The sequence below is a fragment of the Dipodomys ordii genome, unplaced genomic scaffold (genome assembly GCF_000151885.1).
Source record: "Dipodomys ordii isolate 6190 unplaced genomic scaffold, Dord_2.0 Scaffold82, whole genome shotgun sequence".
Taxonomy (NCBI): domain Eukaryota; kingdom Metazoa; phylum Chordata; class Mammalia; order Rodentia; family Heteromyidae; genus Dipodomys; species Dipodomys ordii.
Genome location: NW_012267298.1, coordinates 5258276 through 5275279, shown reverse-complemented (window position 1 = coordinate 5275279; position 17004 = coordinate 5258276). Strand labels below are relative to the sequence as shown.

The 17004-nt window shown below is 46.7% G+C and overlaps 1 protein-coding gene across 1 annotated transcript in view; it reads left to right on the top strand.

The window, feature by feature from the left end:
- The window catches only part of Hhla1 (HERV-H LTR-associating 1), a 33829-nt gene extending 24428 nt beyond the window's left edge, over positions 1-9401 (top strand). The window contains exons 12-17 of the mRNA XM_013025130.1: positions 1561-1770; positions 3620-3688; positions 4437-4511; positions 6553-6709; positions 7789-7871; positions 9358-9401. Of these exons, the coding sequence (XP_012880584.1) occupies positions 1561-1770; positions 3620-3688; positions 4437-4511; positions 6553-6709; positions 7789-7871; positions 9358-9401 (638 nt within the window). The remainder of the gene's footprint in view (positions 1-1560; positions 1771-3619; positions 3689-4436; positions 4512-6552; positions 6710-7788; positions 7872-9357) is intronic.
- Positions 9402-17004: the final 7603 nt, after the last annotated feature.

Sequence of the window (17004 nt, the reverse complement as noted above, 5' to 3'; positions counted from 1 at the left end):
AGCTGTTGAAAGCACAGGCCTATAAATGTCTCCCTTCTCTCCTGAGATCATCATCAAGTGAAAGACATAGGCAAGGAAACAGAGTCACCCGCCAGCCTTTACAGAGCTATTGTATGAGGAGAGCCAGTGAGAGGATCTCCCACTCAACATAGAAAAGATAAGACTTGCCAGGTATTGGTGGCTCACATTTATAATCCTAGTTACTCAGAAGGCTGAGATCTGAGGATCACAGTTCAAAGCCATCCTGGATGGGAAAGTCTGTGAGATTCATCTCTAACCAGTTAGAATCAGAAGTGGAGCTGTGGCTCAAAGGGGTAGCATTCCTACTAATGACAGAAAAAAATGAAGAAAAGAGAAGACATGACTTGCTCATGTGAGTAAGAATCAGCAAGACTCAGCAGACAATGAAACAATGAGGACAGAGTAGAAAGAATAACATTTAACCTCATTAACTACAAAACATTTTAAATTTCTATACAAGAAAAGAGAGAGCCCTGCCAACATGATAAGTAAATGGAATTAGAAAACTTCACTGTGTAATATGAAAATAGATGTGATTTTTAGAGACAAGAAAATTTACAAGACACCTGTAGTTGTGATCAAAATGGGAAAGTTTGGTAAGAAAGACAACTAAGCTTTAATGAAATTAATAAAGGAATATTTAAATACATGATATTTAAATACCATGTTTTAGTGGAGAAATCAGTGTTTTAAACAGTTGTGTCCCCAACTTTTACTCACAGCTACTAAAACCACCACTGGGATCAATTTTGCAGAACTTGAGGAAAATTTTCTACTGTGAGAAACAATTTCTTAAAAACCAATAAAGGAAGATTTAGTATAAATAAGGAATTATTAGTATCACTTACTTTAATGATAGGCCTAAAAGTAATTATATAAGTCACTCAAAATTTACAAGGTGAGCCAGGCACCGGTGGCTCATGCCTGTAATCCTAGCTACTCAGGAGGCTGAGATCTGAAGATCGCCATTTGAAACCAGCCCAGGCAGGGAAGTCCATAAGCTCTTATCTACAGTTCACCACCAAGAAGCCAGTAGTGGAGCTGTGGCTCAAGTGTTAGAGTGCTGGCCTTGAGCACAGAAGCTCAGGGGCAGCAGGGATAAGGCCCTGAGTTCAAGCCCCAGGACCAGCTTGAAAACAGAACAAAACAACAGCAGCAACAACAACAAAACACCTCGCAGGTGGTAAAGGGGCACAGCTCAGGTCTCCAGGCCTCTGCACCTCCATCTCCACAATCCCCCATTATGTCATATGATTACAAAGCATTACTTAAATTTGAGGCAGGGTCCACTGGCCCCTGAACACAGTTCCTAACTGGTTTAGTGTTCAAGGGGTTTGGAGGATGTGTCTGGTACTCAGAGGCAAATTGCAGCTTGCTCTATTTATTCTAGTTCAGAATAAAGCTTAAACCCATGAATTATCTGCAGGCATATGTGTTCTATTGGTCCACTAATGCCATATCTATGGATCTGCAATTTTATATAAGAATCAAAGTGCTCAAACATATCAGAGCCTTATGGCTGTCACTTTGAACACACAGCTTCAGGGAAGGTGACCAGAACACCACGGGTGACAGCCAGCAGACAGACATGGGCTTCTGCATTATCAGTGCCCAGGGCTCAGACCACGAATGAGAAGACACCTGGAGGTCCTCCCTGGAAAACCCGCACCACCTCATTCACATCTCCCCCAGAGGCCCAGGAGGCCATCGATTTTGCTGAGTTATGGGCCGTGCCCAGTCCAGATTCAGGTAAGAGGAGACATTTACCCCAGTCCTCCTGCTTGAACACCTTTCTAGATTTTGAAACAACAAATAGACAAAAAGACTAGTAGTACATGAGTGAGAAACAAAATTAACCCATAGTTAACCATCATAAAGTGAAGTCTTCTTTTTATCCCACCTCCTTTTGTCTCCTCTGTGAATGAATGAATGAATGAATGATTCTTCCTCGTAGGAATCCCTCACCTCCTCTTCTCTTATGTACAATCACTTTCCAAGTTTTCTTTCATTCATATCACTGTTAAACAAGGGACCAGTGGACATCAACCTAGTTTATTCCAGACCAAAACTGTCTTTTGGTTATAGTGTTCATATGTATTATGATTACTATTAATCATTATGGTTATTCTGGGCATGTGTTGATATGTGTGTTTTATTATTGCTATTAATCATTATTGATATTTTTACATACACACATACATTTATACATACATATGTACACGTGTATATCATTCATTAAGAATTCTTAACAAGCCGGATGCCAGTAATCCTAGCTACTTAGGAGGCTTAGATCTGAGGATCGTGGTTCAAAGCCAGCCTGGGCAGGAAAGTCCATGAAACTCTTATCTCCAATAAACCACCAGAAAACTGAAGTGGTGCTGTAGCTCAAGTAGTAGAGCACTAACCTTGAGCTGAAGAGCTGAGGGACAGTGCTCAGGCCCAGAGTTCAAGTCCCATGATCAACAACAACATCAAAAAAAAATTCTTAACAATTTCTTAGGGAATATTATTGGGAGGACTAAGTGGACTTTGACAGACATAAATGCAACATCTTGAACTCAAAAATCTCAGTTGGACAATCAGGCCTTGGAAGGGTATTTTAGTGGCTTTATCTATATGAACACCTGGCACAAGTTTCCCAGGCTTGAGTATCTACACTAACGCAAAAAGCTAAAGTGCTTTGGTTGGGTCCTCAGGACAGTGGAGGCCTCAGGCTGTGCACTGCAAGCTGTTTGGGACCCAGCTGGGTTGGAATCTTGGCCATATCCTTTCAGTCACACAGCCATGTCCTGCGCCTCCCCGAATCCCATTTGCTCACCTCTGAAATGCGCATTTTCAGAGTTGCTGTCATGGTTAGCTTCAGTGATGTCTGTGTCATGGCTGTCCTCATGCAACTTAAGGCCAGTCAGCTTGCCTGCCCTCCCCAACCCTTGGTGGCACATTGTGGCCAGCTGTGAGAGACTCAGGCTCTGGGTCCCTCACCTCAGGCCTCTGAAGTCCTCCAGTCTAACTGCAAATGGACTTCAAAGACAAGCAACTCTGAACTTGTGTCCCTTAGACTGGTCCCTTTTTGAGAATTACCTAGAAACACATCTAGGCAACATGCATTCACCGACAGAATTGGGGGCATACAATGCAATGCTCCAAGAGAAATGCAAAGGAAAAGCTACCTCGCTAAGAAAACAACAGGAGTGCCCTATTGACACGGACTTCCTGCATGCACTGGTCTGTGTGGATGGGCCCAGTGCTCACCTCCGCACTCACACAGCTCCACAGAGAGGCAGCACTGATAAAGGACACAGTACGACACTTCAGGCAGAGGAGCGTGATATGTGGGGAGCAGTTTGATAGCTGTGTGAAGCTGAGCCCAGGTTCAGTGTCCCTCTTAGCCTCGCCTAGCATCCTTGCCTATAGCTGAAACACCTCCATTGTGAGATCTATTTCCACTTAGCTCGGCCTAATCAACACTCTTCGTTGCTGGTTTGGCTAAAGGGTAAACAATGTCTGGACAGGGCAGGCCGGGTGGCAAGGGGCATCTTCTCTAGGTGGGGACCCACTAAAAGAAATAACCACTCATGTCTCTCTCCCATCCTCTCAGGATCAGCCACCCCTGGTACACGGACTCCAAGTCCAACCAAGGCACCAGCCCCGAAAGATCCCCAGATGGGTAAGATGGCACCACTGGAGAAAGAAACCCAGCACCATAAGATAAAGCATAGATAGGGCGAGATGAGGTGCACCTGCATCATGGGCTCTGGTACAGGGAGGAAGCCAGCTTTTACATTTTGCTGGTTTTTACAAGGAGAGATACAGTACTGGTTTGTGAACTTTACTGTGGTGCTAACCCGGCCTGTGATCTTTGCTAAACCATTTCCACTTGGCTACAAGTCCCTTACCAATTCAAGCACTCTTTTTATTTTTATTTTTAATATATGCATATTTATTATTGTAAAGATACTTACAGAGGGGTTACAGTTACATGAGCGAAGTAATGAGTGCATTTCCTATTGAGCATTGTTACCCCATCCTATGTTTCTCCCCTACCATCCCTTTCCTCCCCACCTCCCCAACTTCTCTCTTCCCCACCCAAGAGATTTTATCTTTCTTGCTGTTCTTTTTAATGTACTTATAATGTATCATGTGATTTTTTTTGTTTCTTTGTATGTTCTTCCCCCATGGTATAACCCCTGTTGTCAATGTATTTGATTCCGGTGTCCTGCATCTTGTATATATATTTTTCTAATCTGGGGAGGGGAAGGGAAATAATAAAATGCTCATTGTAACAATGAGATGTACAAGACACTATGTTTATACACTCTTTATCCTTAAGGTTTTTCTGATTCTCCGGTTCTGCGTAAAACCCAATGCCATTTCATTCTGAAGTTTTGTTTTAAATTCTGTCTTGTCCTTTGTAGATGATGTCCCTGCAAGATGGCCACTCACCCCTGGAGAAGAGGCAGCTTTGATTCCTGCACCCCACCGCGTATCAAGTGAGTGGCAGCATCTCACTGCTCTTCTTGTATTTATTGTGAAGGACGCTTCATGATCTAATAAGGAGGGGTTTGCTTGACAATACGAGACTCAGACTGCTGGGGTGCAGATCTCAGCTCAGTCCTTGCTGTGGGGTGGTTTCTGGACATTCAGAAGGGGTCCAGTCTCCTCAACCTAAAGCAAGGCATATCACAGTGGTTGTGAGGGCTAGAAATGTCTCTGTTGTCGTTTCTCTGTACTTTTGTATTACATACAGTGATGTTCATAAAGGTGATGTGGGATTATAAGACTCTGTGTAATAACGCTCAGCATCTATATAGGGTCCTGGGGACTACGCAAATGGAAGTTTCTCTCAGGACATGCATGGTTGTAGACAGTGAGAGGGGGGAAAGGAAGGAAAAGAGGACTCCAAAACCCAAGCCTCTCTCTTTACTTATGGTTTCCGGTGGCTGTTTTCAAAAACCCCTACCTGCCCCATCCCTGTACACACACACACACACACACACACATCCCTGCATACCCCATTCTTGTGGCGGGAAAGCTCATTCCTGGGCCTGCGGCTGTGGTCCAGAATTTCAGAGATGAGGTCTTTTTTGTATCTTCTTTGGAGGATTGCTGCATTTCCCCCAGCTTTTGAGCTCTCAGTCTCTTTTATTCTGTTATGACAGTTCCATAAGTAAGAAATGGATACAAAGAGATTTCCCTCTCCCACTCCCACTTCTAGCTTTTCTAGCCCCCCCCCAGTGTTCCAGGGCCATTCAGTCACATGTTTACCTGGCATTAGCACATTATCACTTTATTACATTGCTGGAGTCTGCACAGTCACTGTCTGGTGACCTTCAAGGTCTGCGTCAACCATCACAGCCCACGTGAATGGTGAAGGGGCCTTTCAGAAGCAAAGACATGAGTGTGAGTCCTAAGGAGATCATACACCCTCTCTAGCAGGAGTTACGCAGAAACACAGTGGTGGTGAAGAGAGGTGGCAGCCTCACAAGATCCTATGGGGATTAAATAAGATATGTAAAGATCTTACTGAGGTGCTTGAGTGTCAGTGAATAAAGTCCTGACACATGGGTGTGGATATTGATCTATAGGGCTGAATGTTATAGTTAACTCAGGAAAAAGTGAGAGAAATATACATACTACTTGAGCCACTGATTCACTTCCAATTTTTTTTGGGGGGGTGATTAATTGTAGATAAGAGTTTCAGTGACTCTTTCTGCCCAAGCTGGCTTCTAATCATGATCCTCAAATGTCAACCTCCTGAGCAGCTAGGATTATAGGCATGAGCCATTAATGCCTGCTCCTTTCTATATATTTTTGTAAAATCTTTCTTAACGTTATGGGTTCTTTTTTACTTTATAAATTAAACTTTTTGAAAACCTAAATAAATTCTTTAAAATATATGATGAGTGCCTGTTAATGTTTCAAAGATGCCATACCAGAAAAATGCCAACACTGGCTCAATGGAGATTGTGAGGAACAGAGGATAACAGATCCAGTCAAAGGAAATCTCAAGTGATCCTGTTAGTGAATTTTTTTCTTCCATTTTTGCTGGTACTGGGGTTGAACTCAGAGCTTGGGCATTTCCTTTAGCCTTTTTGCTCAAGGCTGTTACTCTACCACTTGAGCCACAGTTTCACTTCTGTTTACTGCTTAATTGGAGATAAGAGTCTCACAAACTTTCCTGTTCAGGATGGCTTTGAACCACAGATTTCAGTCTCCTGAGTAGCTAGGATTACAGGCATGAGCATCTGGTACCCCCCACCTTGAGGTCTTCCTGCAGGAAACCAAGTCATCAGAGACTCTGAAAGCCATACTAGGTTGTCCCAACATGATTCATTTCCCTGCAGTGTTCTAGATCCTTGTCTAAACCAACCCACTTCTGCTCTCTAGGAGCTTGATCATCACCTAGTCTCCTGACGCTTACCACTGTGTGTCCTGTCTCAACCAAACCATATTCACCTGGCTTAGGACTAAACAAAGGGAAAGAGGTCAGCGAATGGCTTGATTTGACTTGCCTGAGATTGCATCTTCCAGGGTGTCCTCGGTTGCCCCTCAAAGAGGGATCCATGACAGCTGCTCCTCTTCCCATGGTCATCAGGAAGCTTAACCCATGCCTGATGGAGCTGTGCCGCTACTTCCAGCAATGCCTCTGCGTGAGCCAGATGAGGGATCCCAGCTCAAAGACCATGAGGTCAGTTGGGCCGGCAGGGCCTTTCCATACCCAATATTCATAGGCTTTTGCTTAAAAGAAAATTTGTTTTGGCAGTACTAGGGTTTGAGTGCAGGGCCTTGTGCTTAAGAGACACTCCTATCTCTGGAGCATGACTAACCCTTTGCGCTCTTGGATTCTATTTCGGAGTCTCACCTTTTTCCAAGGCAAGCAAGCTCCAGACGAGGATCCTTCTGTAATAGTGGTATTGTAGATATGCACCACCACATATGGGGTCTCTATAATTTTCAGCTGTGTGATCCTTAAGCCTTGATTCCCCTTATCTCTATTTGCCAAATAGGTAGGGTTATTATAGGGGATGCACCTAGTATAGTCTTCTTATTCTGCCAGCAATGAGATAGTCAGACATCAAGTAATTTACAGACAGGTGATGAGAAATAGTGTAAGGAACGAATTTTCAAGCGAGTCCTCTACTAAATTGTCATTTCATGGCCAGGATGTTTATTGCACTCTCGAGGTTAGTTTGGATGAATGAAGCTGAGCTGAATTGAACTGTGTTGAGTTGGTCTGGCATTAATTGAGCGATGTTGCATTGAGTCAGGTGAATGGAGCTAAGTTGAATGGATCTCAGATAAACTGAGCTGTGCTGACTTGATTCTGTATGAATGGCGGTGAGTTGAGTCAAGTCGAGCTGGAATGATTGGCTGAGCTGAGTTGGGCTGAATTGTGCTGAGTTGAGCTTGAACAACTGAACTGGATCGAGTTGAGCTGAGATGAACTGAGCTGAGCTGAGCTGGGTTGAACGGTGCTGAGTTGAGTTGGGTTGAATTGAGCTGAATGGAAGTTGGTTGGTTTGTGCTATGCTGAGTTGAATTGAGTTGGAATGACTGAATGGAGCTGAGATGGGCTGGGCTGAATTGAGCTGATGAGTTAAACTGAATGGAGCTGAGCTGCCTTGATATGAACAGAGCTGAGCTGAGTTCTGCTGAGATTACAGGTGTACAGCCCCACACCTAGCATGTCATTACTCTTCTGATTCTCTGTCTTCTCGGTGCCAACACAGGACAGTGACTGTTTCTGGCTCTGATTTGAACCTTTAGGTACTGTCTAGAATTCTACTCTTGGTTTCTAAAGAATGCAACGTTGATCTGTGGGAGGGTGAAGAGAGTCTCGCACTCACACAGTAAGTACTAAACTTGGCGATGCTGTAGCTTCACAGTGAATGTGTCCTACAGAAGGTTGTGGGACTCTGAAAGGGTGTGTGGCATTACCAGGGGCCAGAAGCTCAGCTAATCACCACCAGGACAAAACGGAAGAAGTCTAGACCAGATCGGATTCTCCAGCCACTCACTTGATGCTTGCAATAGGGTATAAATACCCAGCATCAACTCAACTATACACTCTTACATACTGTGAGAACTGAGTCATCAGGAAAGTTAAAAAGAGAATAATACAATCAAAGATAAACTCAATGTAAACCCTTAAATTACAAAACAAGAGAAAATGTACGCAATGAATTCAAGGGACAGGGGAAGCATGAAGTCCTAAAAAGGACTTATGGCCCCTGTATCCTAGTCCTGAGGCTAGAAAAGCCTTATCACCAGCAGAAACACCTGATATCATCTCTGCTGGCTGATCTGCTGGTCCCCAAGCCAATGGTCTGTTCTGCTGATGGACCATGAGAGGAGGTCTGGCTTTAGCAGGGGCCACAGGACTACTGAGCTCATCCAGTCACCATTAGGTCTAAACAAAAAAAAGTTTAAATTATTATTTAGAATAATAACTAGGGGCTCTGGCCTCCTAGAAATCACAGAGCTGTATTGGATTCTTTCAAAAATCCCTTCTTAATGTGACCTACATATGTACTGGATGGTACGGGGCCCTATCTTGACAATGTATTACCTTAAACAAACAACAGCAACAAAAAGAAAAACACAGCCACCAAAATGGGATCTTCCGCACCCAGGCCTACAGTTCATAGACTTTATTCCTGTTCCTTTTGTCCTTCGTTGCCTCTCTCATCACAAGCTCTATCCCACGGTGTCTCTTAAAATCGAGCTCTGGCTCTTCTTTGTTTCCACACATGTCCTCTTCTTCTTTGGCATCCCTCTCCTTCACTTCTTTCTTCTCCCTCAATTATGGGTCCTTTGTGTCTCAGAGAAAAATCTACCCTTCAACTTTTTCTGTTATTCTTCTACCAACACCTTCCTTCTGCGGGGGCAGGCGTTGGGAGATGGAGGGCACAAGTCAGGGAGAAGGATCTCTTTTCTTGGTGTGGGTAGAGGGGACCTCATGATCTAGTAAGTCTTCTGTCCTTGCATGTTAACCCCCAGCCCCCCCCGCCACACACAACACGTTATGTTTCGTGAGCAGTATATTACTGAACTGAAATCAGCATCATGCAGTCTGGGAGACAAGTTAGATACGGCTGAATATCGGGACAGGAGCATCGGACTGGGTGGACACTACAGCTGCTCCTTTCTCTAGTGTGCTGCTGACTAGCAAGGAAGTCTGGCGGAGCTCTGCCAGCCCCGGCTCACTCCAGCTGAGTCTCCATCCTGTGCACCTGCCCTCTTGCCCTCCGAAGACACTGACATGTCGCTGGTGCTGTCAGAGTTTAATTTCTGTCTCTGTACTGTTCCCACCTCTGTGCCTTCTTGGTCTTTCAGCCTTGAAGCAGAAATGCCTTGAGAATGTCTGCAAGTCTGTATGAGGACCTGGTAGCCACTCCGGGCGTCCCTTCCCCTCCAGCTATCCAGCCAGCTTGGCTCTGTTTGCAGAAATCACCGTGGCTCCCGTGAGACCATCCATAAACTCTTAAGTGTTCCTTGTTTTGTTTTGTTTTTCTCCGAAGTAGCAGTTTTCTCTCCTAGAATCTGTGAGAGGGATTGAAGGTAGAGGCCTCGTAGTTAATATAGTAATGCCAGGCTCTCCCAAACTCACAGGATGTTCCGACCTTTGCTCAAGACACAACTGGCCCCTACAGCAATCCTCATCACTGAAGAATTCCGAGTGGAGGGCACACATTAGTCTGAGCCTAGAAACTCTAACACAACACTCAAAGGACTTGAGGAAGACATCAAGAGAGTCATGTGCGAAGGGCAGAGCCCATACTCTGGAAAGATTTACATGGAATATTTTCTATATTGTTGACCAAAATATGGCTACACACCCATCAGACTTGTCATGCTGTTGTTTGTAGATTTTCTTCCAAGATCTTAAGTCAGATGATGAAGACTTTTAGCCCAGATGAGAAGCAGAGATCTGTTTTTATTGATACTTTATTGTGATTTTGGGGCTTAATGCTTTAATGCTACAGTAGCAAGACCACCAAACTCAGAACAATGGACACACTATTTAGTACAGCAAAAGAAGACAAATAAAGTTCATCAACAGTAAAAGGCACCTAGCAAAGCGCTCAAGATTGCTCAGATGTTGAATTTCCAGTTCGCTCTCTACATGGGATTGTATCTCTCTACATGAGATAGTACATTGAGCACTCAGTGACAATGTGTGACTACACATATCATAAATCAGGAAAATTCCTGAGCTTCGGTATCTGGAGATTTTATTGAAGTCAGGTACACAGGCATGGAGTTCCCAAATAGCTGAACTGGGAACAACTCCCAGTCCCTCTGTGAGTTAAATTAATATTGCTTGGCCCAAGACGCCCACCAGAAGGCATGTTTACATAAACTACCTGGGACATTTCACAGACTCAAAGGTGATCGTTCAGGAGCTGGTCATGGGCAAGACCTTTTCTGTGGGAGGCACAGTGTTTGAATGCTTTACACTGCACATTGAGGGCACTATCAATGCTGTACCAGGTTATCAAGTCCCTTTTGATCAGTTCTACAGGTGCCCCAGTTGCCCTGTATGCGCCTGGCCCTGTGCAGAGCATTTCTAAGCAGGCTCGTGCTCTCTGATCCCCTCCGTGGGCCCCTTCATTCCTCATTACCCAGGACAGCTTTCCTCCTGGCCTATCCAGTGCTCCTCCTGAGCCCTCTCACCTTAAGACTCCCTGATCATCAGTTTCCCACCTCACTGTGATCTATGGTGGCCTGTAGGGCACAGTAACTTTCATTCATAATTCAAGTACAAGACAGTTCTGCAGCAGAAGACAAGTAGATGTCCTATCAGGAAGGACCATGGAGATGCAGTAGTGAAACTTCAGGCAGGGAAACAGTCCTATGTTCTTCTATCTGGTCAGACTGAAAGATTCCTTCCTAATCTCCAGAACATGTGAGAGACCCTCAAAAGTTGTGCAAACGTCACAAATACCTATTGTCCTGACTTAAGGTGCCCCAAATTGCCTTTGGGCTTGCAGAGATGAGTTGGACAGGGACTCAGCAAATTTCCTAGGGGCAAAGGAACTTCTACTTGGGCCAGAATCAAGGAGATAATCCTTTGTCCTACCTGGAGGTCACCCTACCTTCTGGGTACTAAGGATTTTTAGCATGAAAGAATCATCACGTTCCTCCAAAGAATTACTCACCCTAGGGAAGGTGTTGGCTGGCCCGAGAATTAAGCACAAGGAAGGATTTCTTGCTTAGGGTATGCCCACATGGGATAGGCCATCCTGTTCTTAGAGGGTAATAACTCTTGAAAGCACTCAAGGTGAGGTCCCTGTGAGGCGTGTGCAGGATCTCTCCTAGCATCGAGGACAAGAGCTCCAAGAACCAGGAGCCATTGGTCACAACAGCAGCAACATCAGGAAGAACGCTGGCTGTATCTTCATCTTAGCATTGTGGAGACTTGGGGCCAAATCATTCTCTTTTGTGGATGTTGTCCTGGGCACTGAAGAATCCACTCACCACTGGGAGAAGCAATGCTCTCCCCATCCCCACGCCACCCCCACTGAGACAGGACAACACAAAATATCTCCAGGCTCAAGATGGCGCTGCCCTGTGCTGGCACCCTCTGATCTCCTGGAGTCTAAGCTGAGGTGATGGCTTGAGCAACAAAGGGCCTGGGCTGCCACTGAACCAGAGAACCATCTGTTTATGTGTATGTGGCCCCCAGTGCTTAGCTGATTAGATAAAAGAGGATGGAGAATGGAGAATGGAGGATAGAGGATGGAGGATGGAGGTTGAGGAGAGTCTACACCTCCACTTGTAGCATCATCACACTGTGTCCTTGCTGGCAGCCAAGTACAGATACATTTCTATTTCCCTTATGCCCCTAATATAAGCTTCTTTGGTATGGGATAGAGGGGTAGGGAAGGAAAGAGGGATGAGTGGGAAGGAGAAGGACAGGGAGGATGGGGAGGGGAGGAAGAGACAGGAGCACATTTGTGCAGCTTGGCCTTGCGTGTGTGTGTCTCTGTGACACACACACACACACACACACCTTTGGAGTGTGTGTGTTCTCTGTGTTTCTGTGTGGCACATTGTGTTTCAGGCTTCTGGGAGAAAGGATTTCAGTTGATCTCATAATAAGTCTGTCATTTTAAAACTTCATTGGGAGGGCTGGGAAGGTGGCTCAGTGGTAGAACACTTGCCTTGCATGACTGAGGCTCTGGCTTCGATTCCTCAGCACCACATAAGCAAAAAAAAAAAAAAAAAGCCAGAAGTGGTGCTGTGGCTCAAGTGGTAGAGCGCTAGCCTTGAGCTGAAGAGCTGAGGGACAGCGCCCAGGCCCAGAGTTCAGGCCCCACGACAGGACCCCCCCCCCGCTAAAACTTCATTGGGAATATCCCTTTGCTTCTTTAAAAAAAAATTACATATAAGCAGTTGTACAGGGGGGCTTCAAGTCAATAGTCAGTTTATGATTGCAAGAAAGGCGTATTCTTCTGTGTGTGTGTGTATGTGTGTGTACACATACACGTGTGTGAGCACAGACACCTGGGCTTGAACTCAGGGCCTCGCACTCTCACTTGGCTTTTCTATTTAAGGCTGGCTTTCCGCTGCATGAGCCACAGCTCCACTTAGCCCTTTATCTCATACCCTTTCATCTTGGCTCTTGTGAAACTTTAGCTCTTGCCTGTTATACAGAAGAACGACAACCACCACCAACAACACGACAAAATCTAAGGCTCCAACCATTGGAGCCCAGTGGTTTTCAGTCACAGGTGATTTGCTCCTGTGCGCCCCCACCCTGTGTCCAGGGAATATTTGGCATTTTGGCAAACAGCCAACACCCAGGATGATGTTTGCCCAGGACAAAACCCACAAAAGAGAGTGATTTCTCCCCAAAAGCCAGTAAGCTATCCATTACCATCATACTCCATTGTAGGCTTTGGAGAGAAAGCATCCAATCGCTTGGAAATGTCTAGAACGACTCCCACAGGCAGGTTCTTATGGTCTCTGCATCATCCGGTAGTTACACTTGGGGACACTCAGAACATGGGTCTGGCTTCCCTAAACCACGTGACCCCACTGACCTGGAGGCTTTGGAGGTGGCGAGGAAGGGCCAGGGCAGCCGGTGTCGCCTCTGCCCCAGTGCAAAGCCGTGGTCAGACATCAGCCAACATGGGCACACAGAAGCTGCAAGGCCAGACACACCTCCCCCTGGGCAGCCCTGTAGTGGTACTGCGAAGGCTCCACAAGCACAGCTTTCATTGTGTGGCATGTCCCGCATCTCCCGCCACGTGCAGGGAGCCAGCTGCTGAGCTGTGACCAAGCACAAGCTTGGAGGATTGCTTCTGTCTGGAGGATGCCATGGTGACTGCCTATAAGCAGGAGCTACTGCTCTGTTCTTCTCTGCTACGGTTTGAAAAGCAGGATAGCATGGCTGTTGTGGAGGTGAGAAGAGCAGAATCTTGCCGACCATTTGTGGCACAAAGCAAGTGCTCAGTAAATACCAGTTTTCTGGGGGAGTCCAATAATAAAAGCACCACACAAAGGGCTAGGGAGAGCTTAGAGGAAAAAGGAGAGGACCTAGGCTCCTGAGAACCCCTAGACCATACACGGCTCCTGGCCCACTTCCCCCTTACATCGAGGGGCATTATTGCCAGTGGATGGATGTGGAAGCCAAGCCTGAGCAGAGAGAAGTTCAGGATCACGCTGTGAGTCCATGGCAGGAGTGGAACCTCCGATATCACTCTGCACTACTGCTTGAGCAGGGGAAAAAATACCCTCAATGAAATGAGGTATTGGATTCCCAGGTCCCAGTCCAGAGAGCTATAAGAAGAATCACCCCCAGAGGGTCTTTTGTTGAAGAAATAACGAGACCAGACAAAGGCAGCCCTTCTCCTGCAGGAGAGCCGGTGACTGTCATCATCTTTCATCCCCCACCCCACCCCCCAGCTGCCTTCATGACCGAGCCATAACCACTGAGCCATAACCACTGAGCCACTCAATCTCTGAGGTGAGGCCCGGGTGTGGAACAGCATAACCATTGTTCTCTAATTAGAGCCCGCGTCTCCTGGGGAGATGAAATGGCCTCTTAATATGGGGCCTTGGTCCGTGCCAAGCCATAGCATTCAAGCGCCTCCTCCCTCAGGGGCAGCCCACCTGCCCACATGCAGGGAAAGCAGCTTCTCCATGTGAGTGGGGGAGGGCGTGCATGTGACCAGGGGTCTTTCCTTGGGGTATAAAGGGCTCCGTCTGCAGCCACACCAGGCCACACACCACACAGCTCCTCCGGTGACCTGGCGTGGGACCTTCACGGGTAGGCACTTACTTGTCCTGAGGGAGGAGCCCAGGGAGGAATGGGAGGGCTGGAGGGGAGGGGAGGGAGGAAGACCTGGAAGGAAAAGTAGATGAAGAGAAAGAAGAAGAAAAAGGAGGATAGGGAGAGAGGAAATAATGGGAGGAGGAAGAGGATGGAGGGAGGAAGAGGAGGTAGTTGAGGATGAGGATGCTCTCGATGCTGTCTGAGTTCTGGATGTCTGTCTGCCTGGATGGGCCTAGAAACCCAGACAGAGGTGCTCTGAGCTCTTATTCGAGGAGACACAATGCCATTCAGAGAGCACCCACTGCTTCTCCCGGGGGGAGCAGAACCCAGGCCACATTGGCAAGGTTCCTACGAAGCTGTATGGGCCAACAACCATTCCCAGGGCAGCAGATGTGTCGAGGATGCTGCGGCTGTGGGTTCTCATTAGCTTTCCAGGCACACAGCTCACAGCCTTGCCTCACAGGACCTGCTCGTCCATTGAGGCCTTACCAGGTCCTGATTGGAGGGGAAACCCCAGTACTATATGTATATTCAGGGTAAAAAATCCAGACAGCCTCAGCACTTGGCTCAGGGAAGCAGTAAGCCACAGAGCCCAACTTTCCCCAGCTGACCACTTCTGCCCAGACACTGAGACCTAGTGCTTGTGCTCTCTCTCTCTCTCTCTCTCTCTCTCTCTCTCTCTCTCTCTGTCTCTCTGTCTCTCCTGCTGCCTAGAAAGAATTTTTGATCTTCCCTATCAGAAAATAATTCTTCCCTATCCCCTCGCTACAAAACTTACTAAAAAGAAAATAAAACAATCTAATCTGTGGCTCATGCCTGTCATCCTAGCTATCAGGAGGCAGAGATCTAAGGATCACGGTTCAAAGCCAGCCTGGGCAGGAAAGTCCGTGAGACTCTTATCTCCAATAAACCACCAGAAAACCAGAAGTGGCGCTGTGGCTCAAGCAGTAGAGCACTCGCCTTGAGCTGAAGAGCACAGGGACAGTGCCCAAGTCCAGAGTGCAAACCCCATGGCAGACAAAAAAAAAAGGAAAGTAAAACAATCTATAACAGAGTCCACATTGCCTATGTAGTCTGATGACTGTTGATCATTTTTATTCCAATAAACACATCTAAGAAGGATCTGGAGCATTGCTGTCTCTGTCAGAGAGCCTTAACATGCCGTGGGCTGAACTATGGTACCAAAAATAGAGGCAGGGCACAAGTTTCCAAACTTGTCTCTGCAGGGTTACATCAGTCTGGAGGAAGGAACGCTCCCTCCATGGGGTCAAGACTACCCCATTCCCTGTCGTGGTGGTTCACCCCAATTCTGAGTAGTGCTTGGTATTGAAAAAGGCATGCAAAGAGTTAAGAACACTGTAGGACAGAGATCTTTACACTATCAACCCTTCTCTAGTCCTAACCTAGCCGCTAGTGTCTTCACAGTGACTGATGAATGGATGAATGAATGAATGAGCAAGGGTAGAGTGAAAGTTCTTTGAGTTCCTTGCTCAGCTCTGCAGCTCTGTAGTAATGCAGTCACAGGCTGGTTGTCTTTGGGGATAAAGCTCTGCGTGTGACCTTCTTTAATCACACAAATCCCACCAGCAGTTAACTCTCTGATGTTAAGTTCTGGATGAGTCCTCTTCAGGCTGAAGAGTCTCCAGAGGCCTTGGCCTGGGAGCTCCAGGCCACACTGGAGAGTTCTGGGATGGCTCTGAGGTCACATCCGAATGACCGAGGCTGACCTGACCTTGGGAATTCAGTCAGCACTGGCCACTCCCTGTGTCCAACTCTTACTGTTATCAATGCCAGAACACGAGGTCTTGGGAGGGGCTGTGAGCATCAACAGATGTGCGTGTTACCTGTGGAATCACAGCTGTGCATTGCTAGGGTAGCATGTTCCGAGATCACTCAGACTTTGTCCTAAACAGCGTGATCTAGAGAACTTTCACAAGTCAACGAACCATATTTCACTCTTTATTGTTATCATCCCAGAGAATAGAACTTATTTAAACACTTCTCCTCTTTTTGTTTTGATCCTTCCCTGTTAAGTAGATGGCTGGTAGGCTTTAGAATGCTTATGGAAGTGAACTATTTGGTGGCCTGCGCACGGGGAAGCTTCAGGTGAAATGCTGCCAGGTCCCTGGGCTCTGCCCTCATTCATCCTCCCCTTGTCCCCAGAGCCGGTTTTGAGGTTCATCTATTCCAGCATCGCCAGGAAAGGAGAGGGAAACCCAGCCCCAGAAAAATGGTTTGTTGTCAGGCAGCGCCACCATGCGGTTGTTGACTTTATTGCTAGGGGGAGTGCTGTTGATGGGAAGGTTCAAAGCCAGCCCATGGCGTAGAGTTGTATTCTCCTCACTCTGTATTCTGAAATCCTGCCACCTTGCTGTGGTGAGCCCACTAAGAAGTGACCACGAAATAAAGGAATGCACAAGTGAGATCGCAGCTGTGGCCTCAAGAAGTGCAGGGTTAAGATTGCATTTCACTAATGGCTAGCCCGTGTCTCAAAGCAGGAACGTGTTCTTCGTTTGGAGGCCAAGCTGGGACGTAAAGTTTCCCAGGGTGCCTTCCTCTCGCCACACACCTGGTGGCACAAAGGAGGTGTGGAGCCCCTGCTGGCTCTTCCCTGGGGTTCCTGAGGGCACCCTGGTCACACCGCTGGCTTCTCTCCCAGGAGGCTGCTACAGTTGGTGCCTGCTCTCCGCTCTCTGGCT